The 14392-nt window shown below is 42.5% G+C and overlaps 1 protein-coding gene across 1 annotated transcript in view; it reads left to right on the forward strand.

Annotated features, from left to right (window-relative positions):
- Positions 1-2343: 2343 nt before the first annotated feature.
- pcsk2 (proprotein convertase subtilisin/kexin type 2) overlaps positions 2344-14392 on the forward strand; it is an 88185-nt gene continuing 76136 nt past the window's right edge. The window contains exons 1-2 of the mRNA XM_021611043.2: positions 2344-2789; positions 7313-7417. Of these exons, the coding sequence (XP_021466718.2) occupies positions 2595-2789; positions 7313-7417 (300 nt within the window). The 5' untranslated portion in view covers positions 2344-2594. The remainder of the gene's footprint in view (positions 2790-7312; positions 7418-14392) is intronic.

Consider the following 14392-nt stretch of genomic DNA (forward strand, 5'->3'; position numbering starts at 1 on the left):
GACAAGGAGATGGGGGGAACAGAGGGTTAAATACACAACATGTAATTGATGGGATTGAAACCAGGTGTGAGGGAAGACAAGACAAAACCAATGGAAAATGAAAGGTGGATCAGCTGATGGCTAGAAGGCCGGTGACGTCGAGCGCCACCCAAACTAGGAGAGGGACCGACTTCGGCGGAAGTCGTGACAGGAGGCTTATCTTGTCTGGCTAAATAAATCATTGTCTCACCAATGTAAAAAGGCAGGTGTGTGGGAGGGAGTCTGTAGGGATGATGAAAACACTGATTAATGGAGAAGATCCTATACTGTGTATATATATATATATATATATATATATATATATATATATATATATATATAAAATAAAAAAATGAGTAGGATCTAGTTCTTTCCCTATGATGATATCAGGCCAGTCTCTGTCTAGGACAATACTGCATAGGTATTCCTTTTCATGATCCATCATGCCAACCTTTATGTGATATGTTGCTTTTTAATGGTATCTACTGTAATTGCCACAGCTTTACTTTAGGTGATCGATAGAACACCTGTGTGATGATGTAATAGAAAGTCAAAGAAATAAGATTATAGCAGTCCAAGATGACACATGTCTGGTTTCCTCTGTATTGATTCTCAGATAGCCTACACCTTTGGGATGAGGTCACTGTACCTGAGAGAAATACTGCTACAGATATCACGGAATCATTCAATTGAGAATCATGACACACATTTCGGCTTGTCCTTATTTAAGATTGTGTCTGCGAATTGTAATGAGAGAAGTAATCATTGGGTAAGCTTGCAGAGCATGAAAACCAATCGCCATTCGGCGTGCGCTCAACTCCAAATATCCCCAAACATGCTCAGCAGATAATGCTCTCTCTTTGAGAAAATCGACTTTTCCATGGGCAGTCACATTGTAAGATGTGGCCAATTATAAAGCAGTGTGGGATGTCGCTGATCTACGGCATGTCGTGTACAACGCAGCTCTGGAATAATGTGCAAGATATGGTGAAAAGATTGCTTTGTCTGTTTGTTGTGATGTTGCAAGCTCCTTACATTGCCTCCATTCTCTTGTTGATTCCAATGCAAGGCCAAATGAGCACCATTTTGTCTGCTCTGGGCTATAAAGAGACCTGATATGCTCTATCGAACGACAAGCGTCCTTTCAATGACATGTAATGAAAACAACCACATTTTCATGGCTGGTTTTATATGATTCACATCATCTTGTCATTGCAATGAATTGTCTACATGGTATTGTGTTATGGACTCAAAGACCTGTGCCCTGGTTTGTGTTGGGTCCAGACCTAGAATCAATGCCCACTTTAGAGAACTGAATGACCAGTTGTGGTTCATATCACACAGCAGAAGATATAGCCTGGGACCCATCACACAGCAAGCAGAGAGAAAGGGAAATATCATCAGTCTGTATCTGGGAGCCCAATCCCAAACACACATTCACAAATCTCCTCCACAAGTACTTGCACTGATATCTACAAAGAACGTTGATACCAGATGGGCTATGTATTTAATAAAAACAAATTTGATCATATTTTTTGTTGTATCCTTTTGCCTCTCATTACAGTCTTCTCTTCTCTGTTCCACCATTTTCATTCCTCCCTCTCTGGTGCTCAGCTGCAGGAGAAGCTGCCATGTTCCCCTGTTTCTAAGAACCAGCTGCTCACATAGAGACCACAGACCTTCACCATATTGCAGTAAAATATGTTGTCCATTCAAGTATAGGCTACAGTCTACATACTTGTGCATAAGACAAATAATTGAGGCACTACCTTTTTTATAACCAAGGCTACTTGGGATAGTAGCCTAGCAGTTAAGAGTGTTGGGATAGTAGCCTAGCAGTTAAGAGTGTTGGGATTGTAACCGAAATGTCACTGATTCAAATCCCAGTGCCAACTAGGAGAAATATTTTCGATGTGCCCTTGAGCAAGGCACTTAACTGTAATTGCAGCTGTAAGTCGCTCTGGATAAGAGTGTCTGCTAAATGACTAAGATGCAGCAAATGTTTATGCCTGGCGCTGTACTTGGACACTGGTATAATTTTCTGCACACCAGGGGTCTAATAAAGCAAGGAATCATTCACAAAGTTATTTAAGGAGGACCATGTAGAACTAGTTGCTGTAGGTGTTTCTATTCAGGGATTTCCTACCAGACTTTTCCTACTTAGGTATTCACCACCAAATCTGACCAGAGAAGGAATTCTCCGGTGTCCTGGAAGTGTCCTACTCCTCTCCACTAAGACTCGCTAGAGCTGAGAGAGAGGAAGAGAAGAGGGAGACACACCCGCCGGCGCCGATTGGTGGAACGTCACGCGGAGAGGACCTGAACGGAGGAGCTGATAAATGATAGATGAAGAAGGAGAGAGAGCTGAGGATGCAGGTTTGGTCTGAAACACAACCACCCGTCGACTGGTCTCGTAGCATCGCCCACACAGCAAAGAGACGCTAAAACCCGAAGGACGGTCCAACTTCCACTAGCCCTCAGCAGCCGAGGAGATGTATCCCCAAAAGGTCTGATTCAGACATCTCTTCAGAGGAGCATCCCGCCCGAAGAATTCACTCCGACAGGCACCCTGATACATGCCAGACATGATGCTCGGATCTCTCAGATATGGGACAGCAGTTGGATTGATATTACTAAACTCGCTGGTTCTTGCAACACAAGCCACGGAGGAAGGGATATTTACAAATCATCTCTTGGTTCAATTGCACGAAGGCGCACATGATGAAGCGCACCAACTTGCAACGGAGCACGGGTTTCAAAGCTCCCGGAAGGTAAATCGTAACGTTATGTGCAGAAAATTAGGATTATGTAGGCTAATTCGATTTTCATTGATGAACATGCCCAGTTTTTGTCGCTAAACTCCACTTGAAAAAAATAATATTCTTATTGTTATTTTTCTTTTCTAAATGGCCTAGAATATTATACATATTATTTGGGCTATTATTTTAGAAACATACATATTTGTTTTGACTTCAGTTACATGTTTTTAATTTATAGCATATTATTTGAATTATGCCTAGCCCTATTTGTTTTGTTTTTCAGATGACCGTCAATTAAGTTGATCTCGATCATTTATTTGGTTACATAATATATCGGTTTATGTCGCCTAATCTTCATATTCGATACATAAATATGTCTTGAGCCTAAATTGCTGCTGTAATCTAACATTTTCTTCGAATGCTATCACTGAAACTGTCAATCAGTTACATTTGTTCCAAAACTGCCACCATATTGCCAGTACATTTCTTGGTCCCCAGTAATTTTGGAAATTATAAATGTGGACTGAATAGATTATGTGAATTAGGGCAGGCTAATAGCAGCCTAACATCAGTAACACTGGGATCATCCTTGAGGACTCTGCCCACTCAAGACATCATTGAAAACTAATTTAGTTAGTTGATGACCTGTAGCCTGAGCCTAAAAATATAGTTGTCAGTTCATAAATATAGGTCTCTGTCAAACACTGTAATCAATCGATCAATCAATCAAATGTATCTATAAAGCCCTTTTTACATCAGCTGATGTCACAAAGTGCTATACAGAAACCCAGCCTAAAGCCCCAAATAGCAAGCAATGCAGATGTAGAAGCACAGTGGCTAGGACAAAACCCATAGAAAGGCAGGAACCTAGGGAGAAACCTAGAGAGGAACCGGGCTCTGAGGGGTGACCAGTCCTCTTCTGGCTGTGCCGGGTGGAGATTATAACAGTACATGGCCAAGATGTTCAAACGTTCATGGATGGCCAACAGGGTCAAATAATAATAATCACAGTGGTTGTAGAGGGTGCTACAGGTCAGTTGCATAACTGAATTCATTTAACTGAAATCAAATCAACATCAAATCAAATTTATTTATATAGCCCTTCGTACATCAGCTGATATCTCAAAGTGCTGTACAGAAACCCAGCCTAAAACCCCAAACAGCAAGCAATGCAGGTGTAGAAGCACGGTGGCTAGGAAAAACTCCCTAGAAAGGCCAAAACCTAGGAAGAAACCTAGAGAGGAACCAGGCTATGAGGGGTGGCCAGTCCTCTTCTGGCTGTGCCGGGTGGAGATTATAACAGAACATGGCCAAGATGTTCAAATGTTCATAAATGACCAGCATGGTCAAATAATAATAATCACAGTAGTTGTCGAGGGTGCAGCAAGTCAGCACCTCAGGAGTAAATGTCAGTTGGCTTTTCATAGCCGATCATTAAGAGTATTTCTACCACTCCTGCTGTCTCTAGAGAGTTGAAAACAGCAGGTCTGGGACAGGTAGCACATCCGGTGAACAGGTCAGGATTCCATAGCCGCAGGCAGAACAGTTGAAACTGGAGCAGCAGCACGGCCAGGTGGACTGGGGACAGCAAGGAGTCATCATGCCAGGTAGTCCTGAGGCATGGTCCTAGGGCTCAGATCCTCCGAGAGAAAGAGAGAATTAGAGAGAGCATACTTAAATTTACACAAGACACCGGATAAGACAGGAGAAGTACTCCAGATATAACAAACTGACCCTAGCCCCCCGACACATAAACTACTGCAGCATAAAAACTGAGACAGGAGGGGTCAGGAGACACTGTGGCCCCATCCGATGATACCCCCAGACAGGGCCAAACAGGCAGGATATAACCCCACCCACTTTGCCAAAGCACAGCCCCCACACCACTAGAGGGATATCTTCAACCACCAATTTACCATTCTGAGACAAGGCCGAGTATAGCCCACAAAGATCACCGCCACGGCACAACCCAAGGGGGGGAGCCAACCCAGACAGGAAGATCACATCAGTGACTCAACCCATTCAAGTGACGCGTCCCTCCCAGGGACGGCATGTGTGTCTTCCTCATTTAGACCACCCCATCTGAATCAGAGAGGTGCGGGGTGCTGCCTTAATCGACGTCATCGGCACCCAGGGAGCAGTTGTTGGAGGTTAACTGCCTTGTTCAAGGTCAGAAAGTCAGATTCATCCACCTTTTCGGCTCCGGGATTCTAACCAGCAATCTTTTGGTTATGGGCCCAACACTCTAGGCTTCCTGAGCTGACACACACCCCAAAAATGTTGTAGAGTTACTGACTAAAGGAGGGTAACTATAAAAAGAAAGAAAGAAAGTTTCACGCTCTGAATATGCTCTCAACAATTTAATGGGTACACCTAACCAACGTATCGGCACAGAGTGCCTTCTTCAGGGTTGAATAAACATACGGATATTATCCAAGGAATAAACATAAGGATTCTGATGAGGTCACTATGTTCTCACACATGCACACCTGCTAACAGAATATGTAACACTTTTTTGGGATAGTCCATCTGTAGATGCTCTACAGACCATCAGTAACATTTCAACTAACTATCTACTAACCCTAACCGCAACCCTCATCCTAACCCTAAACTTAACCCTTACCCAAACCCGAACCTTAGCCTTTAACCTTATTCTAAACCTAACCCTAACCGTAATCTTAGCAAGCAGTTGCTTATCATAATATAGTTTGTTGACCGTATCACCATCTGTAGAGCATCTACGTATGGAAAGTCCGGACTATCCAAATAACGTGTGACCACAGAAGATCCTTTCACTTGCTATGTGAAAGCCTGAGTAAGTTCTTATCCTTGAGCCCAATCATTGAGCGTATATTACACACACATGTTCAATTGCTTGGTGCTTTTTTTTTGGAATTACATGCCAAGGTGTCAAGTACGCCTACACTGCATTTATGTGTTTGTTCCATACATTTAGACCGAGCATTGTCCGGGTCAGCAAGATGATCTAAATAAGAGTCCGTTTCTAAAGTCTGTATACTCTTCATACACTTTATCATAAATCAATTCACTGAATTCTCAATGTAGAAAACAATTTGATCAGAAACCAGCAGATTACTTTGTCTTCAGACATGGCAGTTTATACTTATAATTTTAGTAATTTAGCAGACACTCTTATCCAGAGCGACATACAGGAGCATTTAGGGTTAAGTGCCTTGCACAAGGGCACATTTTTCACCTAGTTGGCTCAGGGATTCAAACCAGCGACCTTTCGGTTACTTGCCCAATGCTCTTAAACAGCCCAGTGAATGCAGGCCCTGTCATCACACATCAAACACCTTAAGCAGCCATTGATGTCTCAACAGGAAAAATGATCCCCCTGACTGAACTGCCTTGTCAGATGTCAGAATAAGAGCGTGGGTGCAATTGGCTGGGGAGCAAGGCATTGAGGCGAAGCATAAAAATCGAGGTTACTGTGGTTTTGTGAATTAAAATTCTCACTTCGGCATTCAAAATAATGGCATGTCCCTCTTGGCTACTGAAGACTTGATGTGTAGTTTGACAAGGATGATTAGATACGGAATGTGTGTTGTTTTGACTGAGGTTTAATGGCACAATCTCTAACTGGTTTCTGAAAGTGTCTGCTTGCTAGTCTTTCTCCTTGTAGACACTTCCATACAGTAGGCAATCCCCCTCCATCCACTCTTTCACTGCTCCACACATACACCTTCTCTAGATTATGTAATATCCAGCTATGTTTGTCTCCATAGCACACACACCATTAAACAATATCTGTGCAGTGACACACACACATTAAGGCAATTCCCTAATGTTTACTTTGAATCACCAGCATTTACTGTACATAACATCCTGTGAAAAGGGAAGCCAGGATTTACTCTTGAACATCCTCTCACATCGGCTATTTACTGCAAGTCTTACTGTATTGTACGATGGCTGAGTGCAGTGGACCCTGGTAACCATACATTAACATAGCTGCATAAACATACTGATTCACATAGATCAGACAGGCACATTAGACTGTGTTTCATTGAAAACTGTGACCTGGCACCCCAGCCTTTATTACAGCGTATGGAGGTCTTTAATCTTACTAGGGAGCCTTAGGCACTGCTCGTACCATGCATCTCATTTCTACCCCCTGTGATTTATGGTAGTTCATTCCAGCAGTGCACACTTTCTTAAAATAGACCCTGTGATTCCACAGAATGGAGTGATGCTCTCTCTCTCTCTCTCTCTCTCTCTCTCTCTCTCTCTCTCTCCCTCTTTTTCCATTCTGCCATTCTGCCATTCACTCCATTACTTTCTATATATATATTTCGGTCCATTGCTTAATCTTTCCTCTCTCACCTGTCTCCTTCCTCCATCATTCTCTGTGCCTCCATCAACCGCTCTCTCTCATTCCCCCATTTTTCTTTCCATAACTTCATCTCTTTCTTCTCCCACTCTCTACCTTCCTTCTTTCTCCAACACTTTCTCACTCAATCCTTCCCTCTCTCTTTCTTTCCTTGTCTCACGCAATTATTCTCTCTCTTTTCCAGCTTCCCTTTGGAGAGGGCCTTTTTCACTTCTACCCCCAGGACACCCCTCAGAGGAGGAGCAAACGCAGCCTTCGGCACAGACAGCGTCTGGAGAAAGACCGCAGGGTAAGTAAAACACACACGCGCGCACGCACACACACGCACACATGCACACACACGCACACACACAGACACCCAGGTTCCCATGGAAACCGGCCTAGTTCCAACGCCACCCCGAAAAAATGATTACAATTTGAGGCTGGCTCCTCAAGGGACATACTAGCCCCTAACAAGTTTATCTATCAAAGTTATTATCTTGTCTTTGCATACAGTGTTATTTTTAAAAAATCACTCATTCTTTTGCAGTATGAATATGATGACTAGGAAAGGCTTGGGCTGTAACAAGCTATGATTAAAACTGATGTTAGTCATGCCACTTGTATGTTTAGTGCTGAAGTCCATGTGATTTCTTATAGTAGCCTACATAATCACTTCAGAAAGCTACACAGCATTATTCCATCCAGCCCGTGCCACGAGGAAAGTATTAATTCAGTTCTTAAATTAAATATAACACTTAAACATAATGCACTTCTTTTTAATCTCATGTTTCATGTCAAACTGAGAAATTGGTTTTGCACCTTTCTTTCAATCTAGCCACATTTATTCACATAGATATAAAGGTGAAAAAGGCATAGACAGCCCCTGGTTACTGACTTGGATATACTGTATAATGCCTACAGAAAATAGGCACCAAAAGTAGGTTATACCGAGCATATGATAATGATCTCAAAACTACTGCAGATTTCATTCAGAAATGTAAAAGAAGAGCAGAATATCAATACTTCTTCATGAATGGGATGCTTTTATCAGGAAGATAGAATGACAATTTTCCATCTTTATATCGCATGAAATTTCTATGTTTATGGGTGAAAGCAATTTTGTTGAAGGTGACCCAAATCTAACCACAGAGTTTCTAAACCCAGAGGCGCAACCTCGCAAGACTTCCGGGAATGCTTGAGAAACAAACCAAGCAGCTTCGGACACTTGTGGGGGTCGTAGATAGTCTCATCTTTCCATAATAGTTTTCGGGATGTCTTATGGTCTGACAAACACCACTCTAGCTCTGTCATCTTTCACCCCAGATGCGGAAGTGCAACCTCACAAGGATCCCCCCATTTTTCCCCCTATTTTTTTTCCCACCTAAAATGACAACCAAATCTAACTGCCTGTAGCTCAGGACCTGAAGCAAGGATATGCATATTATTGATACCATTTGAAAGGAAACACTTTGAAGTTTGTGGAAATGTGACATTAATGTTGGAGAATATAACACATTGAATCTGGTAAAAGATAATACAAAGAAAAAAACATGCGTTTTTGTTGTTGTTGTACCATCATCTTTGAAATGCAAGAGAAAGGCCATATTGTATTATTTCGTCCACTAGATGGCAGCAGTATATGTGCAAAGTTTTAGACTGATCCAATGAACCATTGCATATCTGTTCAAAATGTTGTATCAAGATTGCTCAAATGTACATAATTGGTTTATTAATACATTTTCAAGTTCATAATTGTGCACTCTACTCAAATAATTGTATGGTATTATTTTACTGTAATAGCTACTGTAAATTGGACAGTGCAGTTAAATTAAGAATTTAATCTTTCTGCCCATATCAGATATGGCTATGTCCTGGGAAATGTTCATGATACTTACAACCTCATGCTAGTCACATTAGCCTACGTTAGCTTAACCGTTCCATGGGGGACACACCGATCCTATAGAGGTTAAACTGACAGATGTAAATGGGATTTTTTTATGTTAATTCGATTCCCGCAGGGCGGAAATATAGTGTAAACCCCGTAAGCTCTACATCGGGGATGCTCTCTGCTCAACATGCTCATATTTTCAGCTTTCTGTGGTTCTGAAATGGTGGGAGAGGTTAGCTGCACATTGTTGCTGCCTCTGTCTCTTTTAAAGTATTACTAGCTTGTTCTCCTGTTGTGCTTTGAGTGTTTCTCCTAGGACAATGGGTTGTATTGTGGAGGATGACCCAGATAGAATTCTTCCAGGTTCTAGTTATTATTCTGAATGATAAAAAATGGATACCTAAGCAGGTGCAATTTTGTTGAATTTATGAGCCTTTTACGACGACATAAGGAGTAATCATGATCTTACAGGTTCCTTAGAAAACCAACAGATTGTCTAGTGGCCCTATTGACTGAAGTAGAGTATTGATTAGATTCTGTTTATGTCCTCGGGTAAAAAGTGGAGGTTGGTTTATACACACAGCTCTGTTATCTCTGAGTTTTCCCTAACCACTGATACAGGATCAGATATTTTTCCATCCCTCTAATAGAAACGATTAGGATTGGGGGTAGGACAATGTTCACCTAGATCTGTGGTTAAGGGCTACTCCTTCCTCAAGCCAACTACAGACAGATCTGTGACACATGTCTGCTTGTGTCTTCATTTTGACATTATCCCTCTTCCCTATTCATTCATGTCTTGGTATAAACCTCTCATTTGTTCCACCTGGGGAACATGACCTTTGAGTTATAATTCATAGGGCTACATTTCTGACCATGAATATAAAATGTGCTCTATCTTTGTAGTTTATCCTCTTAAATGTAAAGGACCCTATTTGATTTTTTAAAAATTAAATTCAGTCTGGTATGAGAACGATCTGCAAAAGCAGGGTGTCTGCGGAAAGCAGAGTATCTTGGCTATTGATTTGTGCCTTAAAATCTTTGGTATGACTTACTATACTGTATATGAATGTATAAGAGCAGGCCGAGCCGATGACCTCATTTCAAAATGGCTGCTACCTACATTCCGGTTTGTATGGTGAAGCATATATCAAATCAAATCAAATTGTATTGGTCACATACATATATTTAGCAGATGTGTAGCGAAATGCTTGTTTTCCTAGCTCCAACAGTGCAGTAGTATTTAACAGTAAAGTAGTATCTAAAAATGATTCACAACAATACACACAAACCTAAAAATAAAATAATGGAATTAAGAAAGATATAAACATTAGATCGAGCAATGTCGGAATGGCATTGACTAATGTACAGTAGATTAGAATACAGTATATACATACAGTACCATTCAAAAGTATGGACACACATACTTATTCATTTTTTTACTATTTTCTACATTGTAGAATAATAGTGAAGACATCAAAACTATGAAATAACGCATATGGAATAAGGTAGTAACCAAAAAAATGTTTTATTTTATATTTGAGATTCTTAAAAGTATCCACCCTTTGCCTTGATGACAGCTTTGAACACTCTTGGCATTCTTGATGACAGCTTTGAACACTCTTGGCATTCTCTCAATCAGCTTCACCTGGAATTATTTTCCAACAGTCTTGAAGGAGTTCCCAATTATGCTGAGTAGTTGTTGGCTGCTTTTCCTTCACTCTTTTTTTTTTATTTCACCTTTATTTAACCAGGTAGGCTAGTTGAGAACAAGTTCTCATTTGCAACTGCGACCTGACCAAGATAAAGCATAGCAGTGTGAACAGACAACACAGAGTTACACATGGCGTAAACAATTAACAAGTCAATAACACAGTAGAAAAAAAGAGAGTCTATATACATTGTGTGCAAAAGGCATGAGGAGGTAGGCGAATAATTACAATTTTGTAGATTAACACTGGAGTGATAAATGATCAGATGGTCATGTACTGGTGTGCAAAAGAGCAGAAAAGTAAATAAATATGTAATAATAATAATAATAAATAAATATAAACAGTATGGGGATGAGGTAGGTAAAATTGGGTGGGCTATTTACCGATAGACTATGTACAGCTGCAGCGATCGGTTAGCTGCTCAGATAGCAGATGTCTGCGGTCGAACTCATCCCAAACCATCTCATTTGAGTTGAGGTCGGGGGATTGTGGAGGCCAGGTCATCTGATGCAGCACTCCATCCCTCTCCTTCTTGGTCAAATTGCCCTTACACAGCCTGGAGGTGTGTTGGGTCATTGTCCTGTTGAAAACAAATGATAGTCCCACTAAGCGCAAACCAGATGGGATGGCGTATCGCTGCAGAATTCTGTGGCAGCCATGCTGGTGAATTGTGCCATGAATTCTAAATAAATCACTGACAGTATCACCAGAAAAGCATCCCCACACCATCACACCTCATCCCCCATGCTTCACGGTGGGAACCACACATGCATAGATCATCTGTTCACCTACTCTGCATCTCACAAAGACACAGCGATTGGAACCAAAAATCTCAAATTTGGATTTATCAGAACAAAGGACAGATTTCCACCAGTCTAATGTCCATTGCTTGTGTTTCTTGGCCCAAGCAAGTCTCTTCTTCTTATTGGTGTCCTTTAGTAGTGGTTTATTAACAATAATTCACACAGTTTCCTCTGAACAGTTGATGTTGAGATGTTTCTGTTACCTGAACTCTTTGAAGCATCATGAGAGACATTTTCATCATAGCGCTTGATGGTTTTTGCGACTTCACACAAGTTCTTGACATTTTCTGTATTGACTGACCTTCATGTCTTAAATTAATGATGGACTGTCATTTCTCTTTGCTTATTTGAGGTGTTCTTGCCATAATATGGACATGGTCTTTTACCAAATAGGGCTATCTTCTGTATACCATCCCTACCTTGTCACAACACAACTGATTGGCTCAAATGCATTAAGAAGAAAAGACATTCCACAAATGTACTTTTAACAAGGCTGTTAATTGAAATGCAATTCCAGGTGACTACCTCATGGAGCTAGTTGAGAAAAGGCCAAGATTGTGCAAAGCTGTCATCAAGGCAAAGGGTGGCTACTTTGAAGAATCTCAAATATGAATTTGTTTAACACGTATTTGGTTACTACATGATCCCAAATGTGTTATTTCATAGTTTTGATGTCTTTACTGTTATTCTACAATGTAGAAAATAGTAAACGTAAAGAAAAACCGTGGAATGACTTGGTGTGTCCAAAATTTGGACTGGTACTCTATATACATATAAGATGAATAAAGCATTATGTAAACATTATAAAAACATTAAACCCACTTAAACACGGAATAGGTTGATTCCGAAAGCCTGGACTCCACAGATCATGTCTTCTTTGTCTGCCTGTGACCTACCGTTATTCATCACCAGCCCAGAGAGTCAAAACGTTTTCACCAAACAGCATACATCTTACAATATAATGTTTGATTTGGTCTGTGTTTGAGCTATAACTATATGAAATTAATCCTTAGGTTGGTAATGGCAACATTGAATGTCCACCGAGTGACTATATCTTTGCGCATGAAAAATATGATGAAAACACTTGGATATCCCCTGTATGTCCTCCGACACCACCACAGTGTTTGAGAGAGGATGGTGTTGTGGGAATTTAGTTTTTCATAGTTAACAATAACTTTTTGGCACATCCAGTGTGCAAAACAGTGCAATTACCACATTCGGACACTTTGGAGAGGTTGTGTCATGTCGTGTGTGTAGGTGGCAGTGAAGTCAGGAGCAGGAGATTTGTTATAATGGAGTAGTTTAATAACGTAAAACAAAACTCCAAAACCAAAGTACATAATAAAATAAACATGGGTACAAGAACCCGTCGCGCACCAATCCATAAAACACGAGCATAACAATAAACAATCTCTGACAAGGACATGAGGGGAAACAGAGGGTTAAATACACAACAATAAATGAATGGGATTGGAACCAGGTGTGTAGGAAGAAGACCGGTGACGTCGACCGCCGAGCACCGCCCGAGCAAGGAGAGGCATCAACTTTGGTAGAAGTCATGACAGTACCCCCCCCCCCCCCCCCCGAGAAAACCTGAGGTAAGGCTGACCGAGACCCCCAGATGTTCCATGAACACGTTCCAGACCCTTGACGTGAACTGGGGACCCCGATCAGACACTATATCCTCAGGCACCCCGTAGTGCCGGAAGATGTGTGTAAACAGGGCCTGCGCAGTTTGTAGGGCCGTAGGGAGACCAGGCAAAGGGAGGAGGCGACAGGAAAAACTATCCACAACGACCAGGATCGTGTTGTTACCCTGTGAAGGTGGAAGATCGGTTTTAAAATCCACCGACGGGTGCGACCATGGCCATTGTGGAACGGGTGAGGGTTGTAACTTACCTCTGGGAATGTGTCTAGGAGCCTTGCACTGGGCGCACACTGAGCAGCAGGAAACATAAACCCTCGCGTCCTTAGCTAAAGTGGGCCGCCAGTGCCTCCCACTAAGACAGCGCACTGTCCGACCGATCCCAGGATGACCAGAGGAGGGTGACGTGTGGGCCCAATAGATCAGCCGATCGCGGACAGCAGACGGAACGTACAGACGTCCAGCTGGACATTGAGGGGGAACGGGCTCTGCACGTGACGCCCGGGAAATGTCCGCGTCCAGCTCCCACACAACCGGCGTCACCAAACAAGAGGCTGAGAGTATGGGAGTGGGATCCATTGACCGCTCCTCTGTGTCATACAGCCGGAACAGTGCGCCTGCCTTAACGTTATGGGAGCCTGGTCTGTAAGAGAGGGTAAACACAAAACGGGTGAAAAACATGGCCCACCCTGCCTGGCGAGGATCCATTCTCCTCGCCGCCCGGATGTACTCCGGATTGCGGTGGTCAGTCCAGATGAGAAAGGGGTGTTTAGCCCCCTCAAGCCAATGTCTCCACACCTTCAAAGCCTTAACGACAGCCAATAGCTCCCAGTCCCCCACATCATAGTTTCGCTCTGCCGGGCTGATCTTCTTCGAGAAAAAGGCACAGGGGCGGAGTTTCGGTGGCGTACCCGAGCATTGAGAGAGCACAGCTCCTATCCCAGCCTCGGAAGCATCCACCTCCACTATGAATGCCAAAGAGGGATCCGGATGGGCCAACACAGGAGCCGAGGTAAACAGAGCTTTCGGGTGACTAAAAGCCCTGACCACTGTAAGCGTACCAGGCCCCCCCTTCAGCAGTGAGGTAATGGGAGCAGCTACCTGACCAAAACCCCGGATAAACCTCCGGTAGTAGTTGGCAAACCCTAAGAATCGCTGCACCTCCTTCACCGTGGTGGGAGTCGGCCAATTACGCACGGCTGCAATGCGGTCACTCTCCATCTCCACTCCTGAT

The sequence above is a fragment of the Oncorhynchus mykiss genome, chromosome 1 (genome assembly GCF_013265735.2).
Source record: "Oncorhynchus mykiss isolate Arlee chromosome 1, USDA_OmykA_1.1, whole genome shotgun sequence".
Taxonomy (NCBI): domain Eukaryota; kingdom Metazoa; phylum Chordata; class Actinopteri; order Salmoniformes; family Salmonidae; genus Oncorhynchus; species Oncorhynchus mykiss.